Source organism: Peromyscus maniculatus, chromosome 9, assembly GCF_049852395.1.
Source record: "Peromyscus maniculatus bairdii isolate BWxNUB_F1_BW_parent chromosome 9, HU_Pman_BW_mat_3.1, whole genome shotgun sequence".
In the NCBI taxonomy this organism is placed as follows: domain Eukaryota; kingdom Metazoa; phylum Chordata; class Mammalia; order Rodentia; family Cricetidae; genus Peromyscus; species Peromyscus maniculatus.
The window spans coordinates 42,976,820-42,990,069 of record NC_134860.1 but is presented as its reverse complement, the minus strand read 5'-3'; the positions used below and the strand labels follow the sequence as shown (position 1 = coordinate 42,990,069).

The 13,250-nt window shown below is 44.8% G+C and overlaps 1 protein-coding gene across 1 annotated transcript in view; it reads left to right on the top strand.

Moving 5' to 3' along the window:
• The first annotated feature begins 4,447 nt into the window (after positions 1-4,447).
• Positions 4,448-13,250, top strand: part of Ero1a (endoplasmic reticulum oxidoreductase 1 alpha) — a 38,603-nt gene continuing 29,800 nt past the window's right edge. Inside the window, exon 1 of the mRNA XM_076544823.1 lies at positions 4,448-4,603. Within this exon, the coding sequence (XP_076400938.1) occupies positions 4,490-4,603 (114 nt within the window). The 5' untranslated portion in view covers positions 4,448-4,489. The remainder of the gene's footprint in view (positions 4,604-13,250) is intronic.

Below are 13,250 nucleotides of genomic sequence, written 5' to 3'. Positions count from 1 at the left end.
CTCTGCCTCTCAAGTGCTAAGATTAAAGGAGTGCGCCACCGCCGCCCAGCTTTATATCACTTCTTAAATGTTTTTTCTTAATATGTGAAGCCCCCTCCACTTTTTAAATGGGATAATTGTTAGAAATCCCTCATTTTAAAGAGAGAGGTGTTAGAAATGAAGCTGGAGTAGGTGGGCCAGATCTTGGGGAACTTTGTCGTGTTGAGAGTCTGGAACTTTCAAACAGCTGCGAGCATCGAGCATCGCTAACTTTAAAGCTGTTGTGCAATCAGATTTACATATTTGGAGTGGCGATGCAGGCAGTTATGAGCCAACGGATGAGAGTGCCCAGACCAAATGCGGGTCCTCTGCAAGATCAGTATGCACTCTTACCTGTTAAACTCTCTCTGGGGCTTCCAAGTTTGAAGATTTTTATTTCTGTTATGTGTTTAGTTTCTTCCAGTTGTGTTGAGGCAGGGTGTCCCTCTAGAGTCGGGGACTGGCTCCAGAACAGAATGAAGGGGTGGGTAGGATGAGGGGGATGGGAAGTGAGTATGTGGCCTCTTAAGCTGAACAGTGCAGGTGTTCTGGGTGGAGTTTTAACAGTGTCTCCACAAAATCCATTTGTGTTTGGTTCGGGGCTTGTCCTCTTTTCCCTGAGTCATCCTGAGTCTTGGAGTCTGTAGCCACTCTTGACTGCACAGTCCCGGCTTTGACATGGTCTCTGGATGAACTCGGATAGCTCCACACACTGAATCGACTGGTGGTTGGAGCCCTGGTTTGCCATTTCTCCTACAACCATATGTCCTGTAGCTTTTTTCCAATTCTGATGTTACTGTGTTCTCACCCTCACCCAAAATTATTACCGTCTTCTAATGGGCTGCAATTGGCTGCTTGTCCTCTACTAAGCTTACAGCATGAGCTCTAATTTGTTTTTTTTTTAAACAACACATTGTCCTGTGACACCTTAAGCTGTCATTACTCTTTTAGATTTGTTAATTGGTTAATTTACTTGTACATTCATCAATCTACCCAGGAGTCATCTTGTGAAACACACACTCTACTGAGGAAGCTAAAAATATCAAGTCAAGGTCTCTACCTTGTGATGAATGCAGAAAACCTATACACAAACAGGTTTATTTCATTCCATATGGCAAATACAATTAAGGAAGCATAGGACAAGAAGAAAAAAAATGTCAAGTCTGGAAACTCATTTCAAGTGAGCAAAGATGTGGAACCTGAAACAAGGCACTGGGGTGGGGGTGTTAACAGCCCATCATTTTAAAGAGAGAAAGGCTGGAAGTAAAGCTGGAGTAGTGGGCCAGAGCACAATGTTAGGAGTCTCGAGCTTAACTTTTCAAACAGCTGGGAGCATTGGAACTTTGTAATCTGATCAGATTTACATATTTGAGAAACTAGCCTTGGGTGGAGGATTTTTTTGGGGGTGGGGATGGGGATACAAATCTACAAGCTAGCTGATTAGTTAGGGAAATGAGGAAATAAAGTAGGTGAGAAAGAACAGGGGCCAGAGTTCAGTTCTACTTCATACATTTGGAGAAGAAGAAACACTGAAGATGTATGTAAAGGGCAGACTGTCGGGACATCAAAAGGTTGTGGGATGTCAAAGAGAACAGAAAAACGAAATAAAACAAACAAACAAACAAAAAACCCAAAGCATCTTCCTGCTTTCCAGATGCCTTCCGGATGTGACCAACCAGATGCTTTCCAGATTTCCAGATGCTTTCCAGATGACTTCCGGATGTGACCAACCATCCCTCAGAAAAGCAGGTGTACCTGTCCAAAAGACAGCTGAACTGACGCTCAAGGGCCAGGGCTGAACTAGAAATATATACTTGGGAGTCTTTTGTTTTGTTTTTCGAGATGGGCAGGGTTTCTCTGTGTAGCTTTGGCGCCTGTCCTGGAACTCACTCTGCAGCCCAGGCTGGCCTCAAACTCACAGAGATCCGCCTGCCTCTGCCTCCCAAGTGCTGGGATTAAAGGCGTGGGCAACCACCACCCAGCATACTTGGGAGTCTTGAGTGTAGAGAAAATATTTAAAGTTATGGGACTAAGCAATTTTCTTGAAGACAGTGGATTGATACTAAAGGATAGATGGAATCCTAAGGAGTGGTCACATCTTAAAAGTGGACTGTGGGAAAGACGATGAAGAGCATAAATAATATCAGGAAGGTATAAGACAAGCGGGGTGTGGTGGTCTGTAATCCTAGCACTTGGAAGGCTGGGGCAGGAAGGTGGTGAGTTCGAGTCTAGCCTCAGCTACGTGGTGAGACAGACAAAAGGGGAGGCGGTCATAATGAGAACCTGAAGTGCTTCCTACACAGTACATTGAATTTGAAGACAGAGGAATCAGCACTGTCAAATGTAGCATATATTTCCCAGAAAATGGTCGCCGGGTTTAGTGATAATGTCACTTGAAGAGGCGTAGCAGGACGGGTAACCTGGAAACCGGATAGAGTGGAGGTTGAGACAGGAATGGGAAATTAAGAAGTGACTGTAACACATAGCTTTCTTGTTCAGGAACTGTATGGAAAGACAGCTTGAGTAGCCGTGCCTTCCCACCTCAGGTTGTTCTGGTCACATGGCAAGAAAGGTCTGACAATCTGACATTGGTGTTCAGTAAAGATTAGATACATGAGTCTAATCATGTGGCACCAAGCCCTTAAGGTTTTGCTTAGTGATTCTTCCTTGACTATATCGGTCCCTTTAACCCTTTTCTTTCCTGTCTTGTTTAGTGCTGGAAATGGTTTAGGTGCTGAGATTCCTGTAGACTCCTTCATATCCCATTTTGAAAAACTGGCTCAAGCCACTTCCTGCTTTGCTCATTAAAACAATAATAGCTGTTATTTACATAGCAATCAGGATCTGTCAAGAAAGGCTGTGTGCCTTAAAAACAAAACAAGAAATGCTGAGTGTATGAAGTCTGTCATGACGTTGTTGTAGTAATACAGTTGTGATCGTGTTCATCTCCCCCAAATTTAATGTTGTTGAACAAAGCTGTAACAGATGGGGGAGGCTGTGTTTCCAGAATCAAAGACTGAACTTTGTATCCTGTGGCCTTTGTGAAATTTTATTGAATGACTAACTAGTTATTTCATGGGCCCTCACACTCGGAATGATTGCCCAGGAAGGCATACTGAAGAAGGGCTTACAGACTCTTGCATCAGTCTAAGATCTTGAGCTGCCTCATGCTTGCTTCCAAAAACTTGGAACTTTACTTACTTAGTATTCTTTTCTTGCCCTGTCTCTCATTTTTGATGGCTGAGTACTTGGTCACAAGAAAGCTAGACATCCAAAAGAGAAGAGACTCTGGGAGTCTCTGGTATGTTTGAGACAGGGGCCATGCTTAGGGGGTTTCAAGAGTTTGCAATTCAGTGTAGAAATACGAAAAAGAAAATGTTATCAAATGTTTCCTACAAATGTTGAACGTAAAGAGTGCAGATTATTTCTGCAGTATAAAACTTTCAACCCACTCGAATGTATACACAGAAGTAGGATATTTATGGAAATGTTCACGCTTGCAATTCCATGTTTAGTTTCTTGAGGAATCGCTACTATTTTCTAAATTCGACGAAATTATTTTCCTCAATTCTTTTAAAGCCAAGGCCTTGCTACATAGCCCCAACTTGTTAACACTAGCTGTCCCTACATCCATGAAAGGGTGGTCTTCACCTTGCTCTGGATGTGAAATGTGCCTAGTTCGCACAAAACACAGAAAACACATTATTTCATGAATAAAAGTGAAATTTGAGTACACGTTGAGCTAACATCTTCCCTATACTGGTTTAGTAAAAAAAAAAAAAAAAAAAAAAAAAAAACCCATTTATTTATCATCTATTTAATGATTCATTTACAATAAGGCCTAACTCTAGCTAGGCAGTACCGAAAGTAAGTAGCTCAAGCTGTCTTTAAAGTTGAGCAATCCTCCTGCCGCAGCCTCTCGAGTGTTGGGAATATTATGGGCGTAAACCGCGACGCGCAGCCCGTTTGGAAACCAATTTCACCTGTTCCCTTTCTAGTTGGCACAGCCACCAGAGAATTCTAAGTCGTTCGTGCGGCTGTCTCCCCAAGATGAACACCCTTATGGCTTTAGGCGGCCACAGCACGGCGGACACGTAACCCAGGCTCGATTTCCTCGTAGGGAGTCGGGGCTGAGTCGGTGTGAGCTCGGGGGCGGGGAGGGCAGCACAGGGAAAGCCGGGAGCCACGGCTCCGGAGAAGGCTTCGACCCCGGAAGGACCCCGGAAGGAAGCCTGCCGGCCAGGTGGACCGTAGGAGGCGGCGTGAGCGGGGTGAGCCGAAAAGCACCCGCCCGCGGCTCGCGCGCAGCCGCACGTCCGCAGGGAGGGGGGGGGGGGGAAGCAAGAGGGTGGGCGGGGCCTGGGCGGGGCGCGGCGGCGGGGCGGGGCCTGGCGCGGGTTTTTTTCTGCAGGCGCGCGGCCTGCGCCGGAGAGCTGGGGACGTCGGCGCGGGCGGAGGGCGGCGGGCGGCGATGGGCTGCGGCTGGGGCTTGCTCGTCGGCCTCCTGGGCGCCCTGTGGCTGCTGCGCTCGGGCCACGGCGAGGAGCGGCGGCCGGAGACGGCGGCGCAGCGCTGCTTCTGCCAGGTGAGGCGCGCGCGCGGCCGGCCCACGGGCTGCGCATCTCCGAGCGCCGGCGATCCCGGTGCGCGGCCCGGACGGCGTTCCCGGTCGCCCCGGGCCTCGGGACCCTGCGATGGGTGCGGGCGTCTGGACAGCCTGTCACACAGTGTCCCTGCGTCCTGCAGTAGCCGCTCTTCGTCGCGGAGTCGAGTTCACAAGACCGGGGGTTCTGGCGTAGACCCGGCACCTGGGCACCTCGTGCGCGCTGTGTCCCGAGCATCCCCAGCCTTCCTGCTCCGGACCGACTCGGGGACCGGCTGTTCTCCAGCTCTAGCTGTCGTTGTCAAGAGGTTGAATGACCTTGCGTGGCTCTTTGGATGCCCTGGCCCAACTGCCTGGTGTCTTGGCGGCCCTTGTTGTCCTTTGACTCCTCGGCCTGTGTATGGTGCACTTTCTTCTTCCTGAAGCTTGTTCTCGCATCCTGACACTCCCTTAGCGGTTTGAATCCTAGGCAGGCCCCAGCTTCAGTTTGATTATGAGCTGTGATTATTTATTTCTGTAGGAGATGTGGGTTCTGTGAGCAAAACATTGAAAGAGTTTTTTTTTAATCGTATTGTAGCCTGTTAATTTTGTATGAGGCCGCTTAGGTTAGACGCATTGAAATAACTCTGAATTTCATTTTGCAGTCTTCAGAAAATGTCAACAGATAGCTTGGAAACATCCAGAACCTGGAATCAGTCGATGTGTTAGTCTCTAAGTGAGTTCTTGTAACGTCTGGAAGGACTCTTGAGTATTAGTGGTCTCCTGTCTTCTGTTTAAAACACTATCAGATCATTCTATTATTCTAGTTACTTGATAATGTAAATTGTATTGCTATGCAGGTGTTCACAACCACACTTCTTGCTGGCCTGCTCTCTTTCCTCCTCCTCTTGGTTCGTTACTGTTCTTTACAATGTTTAAAATATTGGCTTACTTATTTTATGTGTATGTGCTTTGTACGCGTGGCTGTACGCATAGCACAAGGATTGCTTGTAGTCAGAGGACAGCTTGTAGGAATCTTTCTCTCCATCCACCACGTGGGATCTACCTCAGGCCCTCAGGCTTGGCAGCAAATGGCTTTTAACCCACTGACCATCTCGCTGGCTCTCGTTACTCTTTTTAAAGCCACTTTTATTTTTTGGTGGCCTTTGATCTCTGAAATTACATTTATAAAAAATGGAGAGATAAACAGCCAAATCATTCATGGGTCTTACTACTTATGACCGGAAATAACTTGTATGCAGAGTATGATACTATAATGCTAGTATCAACATTTGCTGTTTGGAGGAAGTTATCTCATTCACCACTGTAAATTTTGGATCTTATTGTTTTGAGTAATTTGAGAGCACAGTTGTTGGGGGGAAGTTCCTTTGATCACAAATGCCAGGTATACAAAGTTTCAGTCTCTAAATACTTAAGACAGGAACAAGCAACTTTGAGCTATCAGTGCTGAGAAAAGATATTAGGTGTTACACTTTCAAGTATGTTCTGGATAATGGTATGAAAATACTATGACTCTTCAACCTTTGTTCCACACTCAATGTTTTTAGAGATCTCCTTAAAAATCCTTGAGGAACTTTTAATTATTCTTGCATTTTTTTTCTTGGATTTTTTTTTTTTTGGTTGTTGGTACAGTATTTTCAGATTTATTTTTTATTTATTTGCTTGCTTATTTTGAGCCAAGGTCCCTTGACATATCCCTGGCTGTCCTGGAAATCAATATGTAGACCAGGCTGGCTTCAAACTCACAAGAGATCTGGCTACCTTTGCCTCCAAAGTGCAGGGATTAAAGTGAGGGTCATGATGCCTGGCTCTTATTTATTTTTAAGATTTATGGGCTGGAGAGATGGTTCAGAGGATAAGAGCACTGACTGCTCTTCCAGAGGTCCTGAGTTCAATTCCCAGTACCCACATGGTGACTCACAACCATCTGTAATGAGGTCTGGTACCCTCTTCCGGCCTGCAGTTATACATGCTGTATACAAAATAAATAAATAAATTTTTAAAAAAATTATTTATTTTTATTTAATGTATATGTGTGTTTGCCTGCCTGTATGTGCACCACATGCATGCAGTGCCAGAGTAGGCCGGAAGAGGATGTTGGATTCCATGGAACTAGAGTGTGAGCCACTGTATGGGTTCCGGGAAGAGAACTTGGGTCCTATGGAAGAGCAGCACTTGCTCTTAACCACTGAGCTATCTCTTCAGCCCCCAGTAATCTCAGATTTAAATACTCCCTAATACAAAAAAAAAATCTGTTTAAAGTCACTTTCTTTAAAAAGAGAGTTTCTGGTTTTCGTCCTCAGAGTCAACTGAATAATAGTAAACTAGCTTGGTTCAGTGGGGCTTGTAGGTAATATCTACACCCAGCCTGGGGCAACTTGGGGCAGCCTGGGCTACCTCCAAATATAACCTAGTTAACTGCAGAAATAGTCAAAATGGAGCCGGGCGGTGGTGGCGCATGCCTTTGATCCCAGCACTCAGGAGGCAGAGCCAGGCGGATCTCTTTGAGTTCGAGGCCAGCCTGCTCTACAGAGCGAGATCCAGGACAGGCACCAAAACTACACAGAGAAACCCTGTCTTGAAAAAGACAATCAAAATGGCCTTAGGTTTTTTTTTCCTCTCTTCCTTGCTGCTGTCAATCTCTCTTACCACTTCTGCCTAGGGTTGCCACATTGCCACCCTGCCTCTCGCCACCGTTGCGTGAGTATCAGGTCTGTAGTGGTTCAGTCACAGGCTCTCTGGTGAGTCAGAGCAGTAGGGTAGCTTTAGAAAGCCATTGCAGTAAAATGTACAGAGTTCTGCAAGCAATAAGATTAACTTTGATAAGCATTCACAGGACACTGACCAACAAGCGTTGAGAGATCCGGAAATGGAGTTAGAAAATGTTTTTCAAGCCTGGTGTTTGCTTTAGTTCGTCCCATGTGAATCTTGTCTCAGAGTCTGCTGTGCAAAGCCTGGTTCAGGAAACCCAACAAACCGTGGTGCCTGATATATCGAGGAATTTGCACCTGGCATTGTATTTTTGGGAGCTCCTTTCAGGTTGTTTTGAGAATATGGAAATCAACTGACTAAACTGTAAATATTGAGAATAATAAATGCCCTGGGCAAAGGGAAAGGGGGTCGGTCCCTAGAGCCTTGAGTCCAGAGAAGCTGCATTCTTTTTTTGTTTTGTTTTGTTTGTTTTTTTTTTTTTTTTTTGGTTTGGTTTTTCGAGACAGGGTTTCTCTGTGTAGCTTTGCGCCTTTCCTGGAACTCACTTGGTAGCCCAGGCTGGCCTCGAACTCACAGAGATCCGCCTGGCTCTGCCTCCCGAGTGCTGGGATTAAAGGCGTGCGCCACCACCGCCCGGCTGTTTGTTTTTAAGACAGGGTTTCTCTGTAGCTTTGATGCCTGTCCTGGATCTCGCTCTGTAGACCAGGCTGGCCTCGAACTCACGGAGATCTTTCTGTTTCTGCCACCAGTGCTGGGATTAAAGGCTACCACCATCCAGCATGTTGTAAATTCTTTAAAAACAATTTTAGCTTTATTTTATTTTATGTATTTGAATGTCTTACCTGCATTATACATGTACACCATGTGAGTGCCAGGAGCCTCTGGAGGTCAGAAGAGGGTGTTGGAGCCCCTGGAATTGGAGTTAGATGGTTGTGAGCCACGTGGAGGCTGGGAACTGAACACAGGGACTCCGCAAGAGCAACTTCTGAGGCATTTCTCCCACCCTTGTAAACTCTTTTCAAAGTAGTGTTTTATTGTTTCTGCTCATTACTCAAAATGATTGTTTGGGGCTTGTAAATCTTTCTTTCTAATTACAACCACTTGCTTCTTTATTATCCCATTAAAATAGTAATTAGTAATACTAATTTTTTTGTTTGTTTGCTTTTGTTTTTCGAGACAGGGTTTCTCCATGTAGTTTTGGTATCTGTTTTGGATCTCGCTCTATAGACCAGGCTGGCCTCAAACTCACAGAGATCTGCCTGGCTCTGCCTCCCAAGTGCTGGGATTAAAGGCGTGCACCACCAATGGCCTGGCCTCTGGTATCGGTTTTTTAGTATGTTGTATCCTTTGGTTTACACCATCCCATTTCTTCCTCTCCCCAGCAGTCTCTTTCTCTCTCCTGTCATATATTCCACATGTGAGACCATGCAAGTCTGTCTTTCTTCCTTTGCATTAATTCACTTATGTCCTCCAGGGCTGCCCAGGTTAAATGGCAGGATCTCCTTTTAAAGCTGGGTAATATCTCATTGTGTGTATGTGGCATTTTCTGTTGCCTGTTTATCTTGGTTGGGCATTTAGAGATTTAAAGTATGGTTAGTAGTGTATTCAGGGGTTTTGTTAAATGAGTATGTTACAACTATTCTTGTCATGGGGGAGGTGGGTAATTACGTGAAGAGGTGGATGTTAATTCGTCCTGTTATTGTAACTTTTTTCTTATATATAGCATAACATCATGTGAATATTTTAAAATATGCAATAAGATTTATTTTAAAAGTTTGTGTTCTTTTAAAAATCTCTCTTTATCTCTGTGTATGTATGTGTATATGTGTGTGAGTGTGTGCTGTGCAGGGGCCCTGAACACCAGAGGAGGGCATTGGGTTCCTTGTGCTGAGTTACAGGTGTTGGTGAGCTGCCTCTCAAACCAGTGGGTCCTAGGATCCGAACTCTGGGTCTCATGATAGAGCAGCAGTGCTCTTAATGGTTGAGCCATCTTTCCATCCCCTCACGTTCTTCTTTTCTTTCTTTCTTGTCACAAAACAATAAAATTAAGTACTCCTAGTTCTTTGACCAAATAAAGTACATTTTGAATGCTCACATTTATTTATTGAGAGACAAAGGGCATATTCTAGGAGATGTCTTGATACATGTGTACACTGGGAGAGTATCATCAAGCTAATTATCATATCCATCATCACACAGTTAGCATGTATGGAGAGAATTCTTAAGGTCTACTCTCTTAGCAGATATACACTAGTATTAACTGGTCACTATGGTGGTCATTCATACCCCAGGACTTACTTACTTTGTGTTTTCCTACGTCTTCCACTTCTACCTTTGATGCTTGACTTTGACTTTCTTAGATCTCACAAGTGAGGGAGGTCATGAAGTATCATTTTGTAGCTAGCTTACTTTGCTTAGCACAATATCTTCAAGATCCATCCAGGTTGCCACAAAGGACAGAATAGTAGTCATTGTGGTGTGTGTGTGTGTGTGTGTGTGTGTGTGTGTGTGTGTGTGTGTGTGTGTGTGTGTGTGTGACACATTATCTACTCTGTGTAACAGCCCTGGCTGCCCCGGGCCTTGCTCTGTAGACCAGGCTGGCCTCAAACTCATGGAGACCCACCTGCCTCTGCCTCCGGAGTGCTGGGACTAAAGGTGTACATCACCATTGCACGGCTACATTACTTATTCTTGTCAGATACTTAGCAGCTTTTGTGTCTTGGATATTGTGTGATGCAAGGAGCATGGGTGTGCAGATGTCTCTTTGAGCCAGTGGTTTTTTTTTTTTTTCTTTTGCATGTATGCCCAGAAGTCGGATTGCTAGATCAGTGATAGCTGTTTTTGGTTTCTTGAGGAGCATCCACACTGGGTTCCATCATGCCTGGTGGTTTACGCCCAGCAGCGGTGTGTAAGCAACCTTCCTGTTTCAATACTTGCTCACCAGGTACCACCTTGGCTGCACGTCTTCTTAGTACTTTGTTTGATGCTATTGTAATGGGATTGTTTTCTTGATTTTTTTTTTCCTGGCAGTTTTTTTTTTTCATTAGTTCCTAGAAACACAACTGATTTAATTTTTGTATCCTGGACTTTATTTAATAATTCGAGCTTTTTTCTTTTTTGTGGCGTTCTTAAGTTTTGTGTATACTGCATAAGATCTGAGAATACTGATAATTTTAGGTTTTCTTTTTTCTTTCTCTGTCTTCTTTCTTTTTCTTAATTGACACTTGGAAAAAAGAGTTTCATAAAAAACAAATATGAGAAATACAGTCCTACACTACTTTGAATCTGAATAAAATGCTGATCTATGATTAGGCTAGACTTTCTTAGTATTGTACATAAGACAACTGGGAGGGTTTTTTTTTTTGTTGTTGTTGTAGTTTTGGTTTGGTTTGTCTTTTATTGTGAATTTAATACCTCTCCCTTCAAGAATAAGCCCTTTGTATTGTCCAACACAGAGTGGCCAGCCTTGGAACCATTTACATACCATTCACAAAGGTGGACTCAGCAGGTTATGTTTATACATATTTGTGATTAAACGTATCTTTTCTTGCCTATTGCATTTGACTAAATCAGCTGTAGTCAGTGGAGAAAGTACCTGAGCGCTCCACCCCCTGCCTCATGCTAGTTTTCTGTGATCTGGTCCCTTATTCCAGTGGGACTACTGGAATAGTCCACCATTAGAAACTTGGACTGCAAACTCGGCCTGTATTTTCCTTTTCATTAAGGAAATGTGGGCTGCTTTGGAGAGTGGTAGAGCATTTAAGCAGAGCTGGGTTCATAAATAGTGAGATTGAACATTTTGTTTTTAGGCATTTATTTTCTTTATTATCCTGATACCAAATCCGTGAGATGGAAATTATTATTTTATGGAAAACACAGTGACAGAGATGGGTTTTAAATCTAAACAGGCCTAACTGTAGAGCTTGGTGGCTGTGGAGGGTCTGCTCTTCGGGAGCTTGCCACGGTACCTCGAGAGGCTTTGCAGCTCTCACAGACTAGATCTTTAAACTGGGTCTGGCTATGTGCTAGGCTACATAGGTCCTCCTGTCTACCTACATGTAGCAAGTGTTTCTCTGACCTGCCAGCTAGCTCCCAAATCACGACACGGAGACTTATTATGAAAACTCAGCCAATAGCTTAGGCTTGTTTTTAGCTAGCTCTTCTAACTTAAATAACCCATTTCTGTTAATCTATGTGCTGCCCTGAGGCTCATTTACCTCATCTACATACTGTCCATCTTGCTTTCCTGCTTCCTCCAAGTCTCCTTTGTCTCCTCCCTGTTTCCCAGTGTCCTCTCTGTGCCCGGAAATCCTGTCTAGCTATTGGCCATTCAGCTTTTTATTAAATAAATCAGAGTGACATATCTTTACACAGTGTAATCAAATATCTCCCAACACCCACTGTCCTTCAGTGTGGGCCTTTTTACCTTCAATTATTAGTTGGGCTCCTACCCCGAGCTGCTTATCACTTGGAGTCTAGGGGGGTGCACTTTCAGTAGGTGGTCACCGCTTTGGGAGGGAGACAGGATGCTTTTGTTAAAGTGTAGATTCCCGTGACAGGCAGGGTTGTGCTTTGCAGTGGGGGGTAGTGCAGTGGTTACCTGAGCAGCAGGAGCATGTTCTGAAGCAGAGCATGTTCTGAAGCAGAGCATCGGGCCCAGCTTGTTACAGCTAGCACCTGGCTCTTGTCCTAGGATTTTCTTTTGTTTCTAAGAGTCTGCGGGTACTGTTGGTGCCATTTCTGCCACAGCCCTTCCTTGTGACTAATTTGGTAACGTGCCTATTCTAGTTTCTAGAACTAGGCTGGCATCACACCTGCCAGACTTCTTCCAAGGATAGAGTTCTACCTTGCCTCTTGGCTGGCGGATTTCCAAGTGTCTCTGTCTTCACTGAGCCTGAGCTCTTTGTCTCTATTGAAACCCTGTCATTTTTTATTTTGTGTCCTTAGTCACCCTGCTGCCTGTGGTTATGGTGAAGAATACGGCCTATTCCACATGAAGGGTAAAGAGCAGACGTTTTAAAAGTCTCCCACTTGTGAGCCTTCTGTCCCTCCCTCTGTGGTTTCCTGGCTGTGAGCCACCTCTGCTCCGGGGGATCTTGCATTCCTTCCTGGCTTGGAGCTTCTTCCTCTGGTGCACTTTAGAATGACATGTGGGTAGACCGAATGTGGGGCACAGAAGGTTGCCTCAGTGCCTGTGTCCTTGCCTTGTGAGCATGCTACTGCCAGATGTGCTCCTGAGCTTGGGGCACCAAGCAGGTGTGGAGACGATGGTGTGTGTCTCAGGAGAAAGAGTGGGAAGCCCTCATTCATTCAGCAGCCCACTCCGTGAGTGATCGCTGAGGTCCGCTGTGTTGTTTTCAGAAGCATAGTGCTACAGGCTGGATCACACAGGTGAACAAACATCATTTTGACTCAAGGATTTTCTACTCTCATTGATAAGATAGATAGAGTCAGGAAAGTGAGGTATTCTCATGCTGCAGTACTATGTGGAATGTTCTGGAAGCGCCCAGGAGAGCCGGCCCCAAAGTGACCGTGCTTAGACGTGGCTTGCAAGTTCATTTCCATCTAGGCAGTGGGCTCCTGGGGCGTTTGGCGTCAAGCTCAGGCTTTTCTGCTTTTCCTTTTGTGACGCGCTGTCTCTGGTCTGCTGGTCTCCGTTTGATCTTTGTGCTATTTCAATGTCATTCTTTTTAACCATTCGAATCAAAGGTGAAAAGTAGTAGGTGGTTTCTATCCCTGTAGATTCAAAAGGGGATGAAAATAGACATGGCAGAGTATGTGGATCAGATTTTTGGAAACTAAGTAAGACTAGAAAAATCAGTAAAAAGTGTTAGTTTTGGGACATTGCTGTTACCATATCTTGGTTTCAGGTGAAAAGTTTCTGCTACTGAGTTTCAATGTTTTTAAATTAAGATAG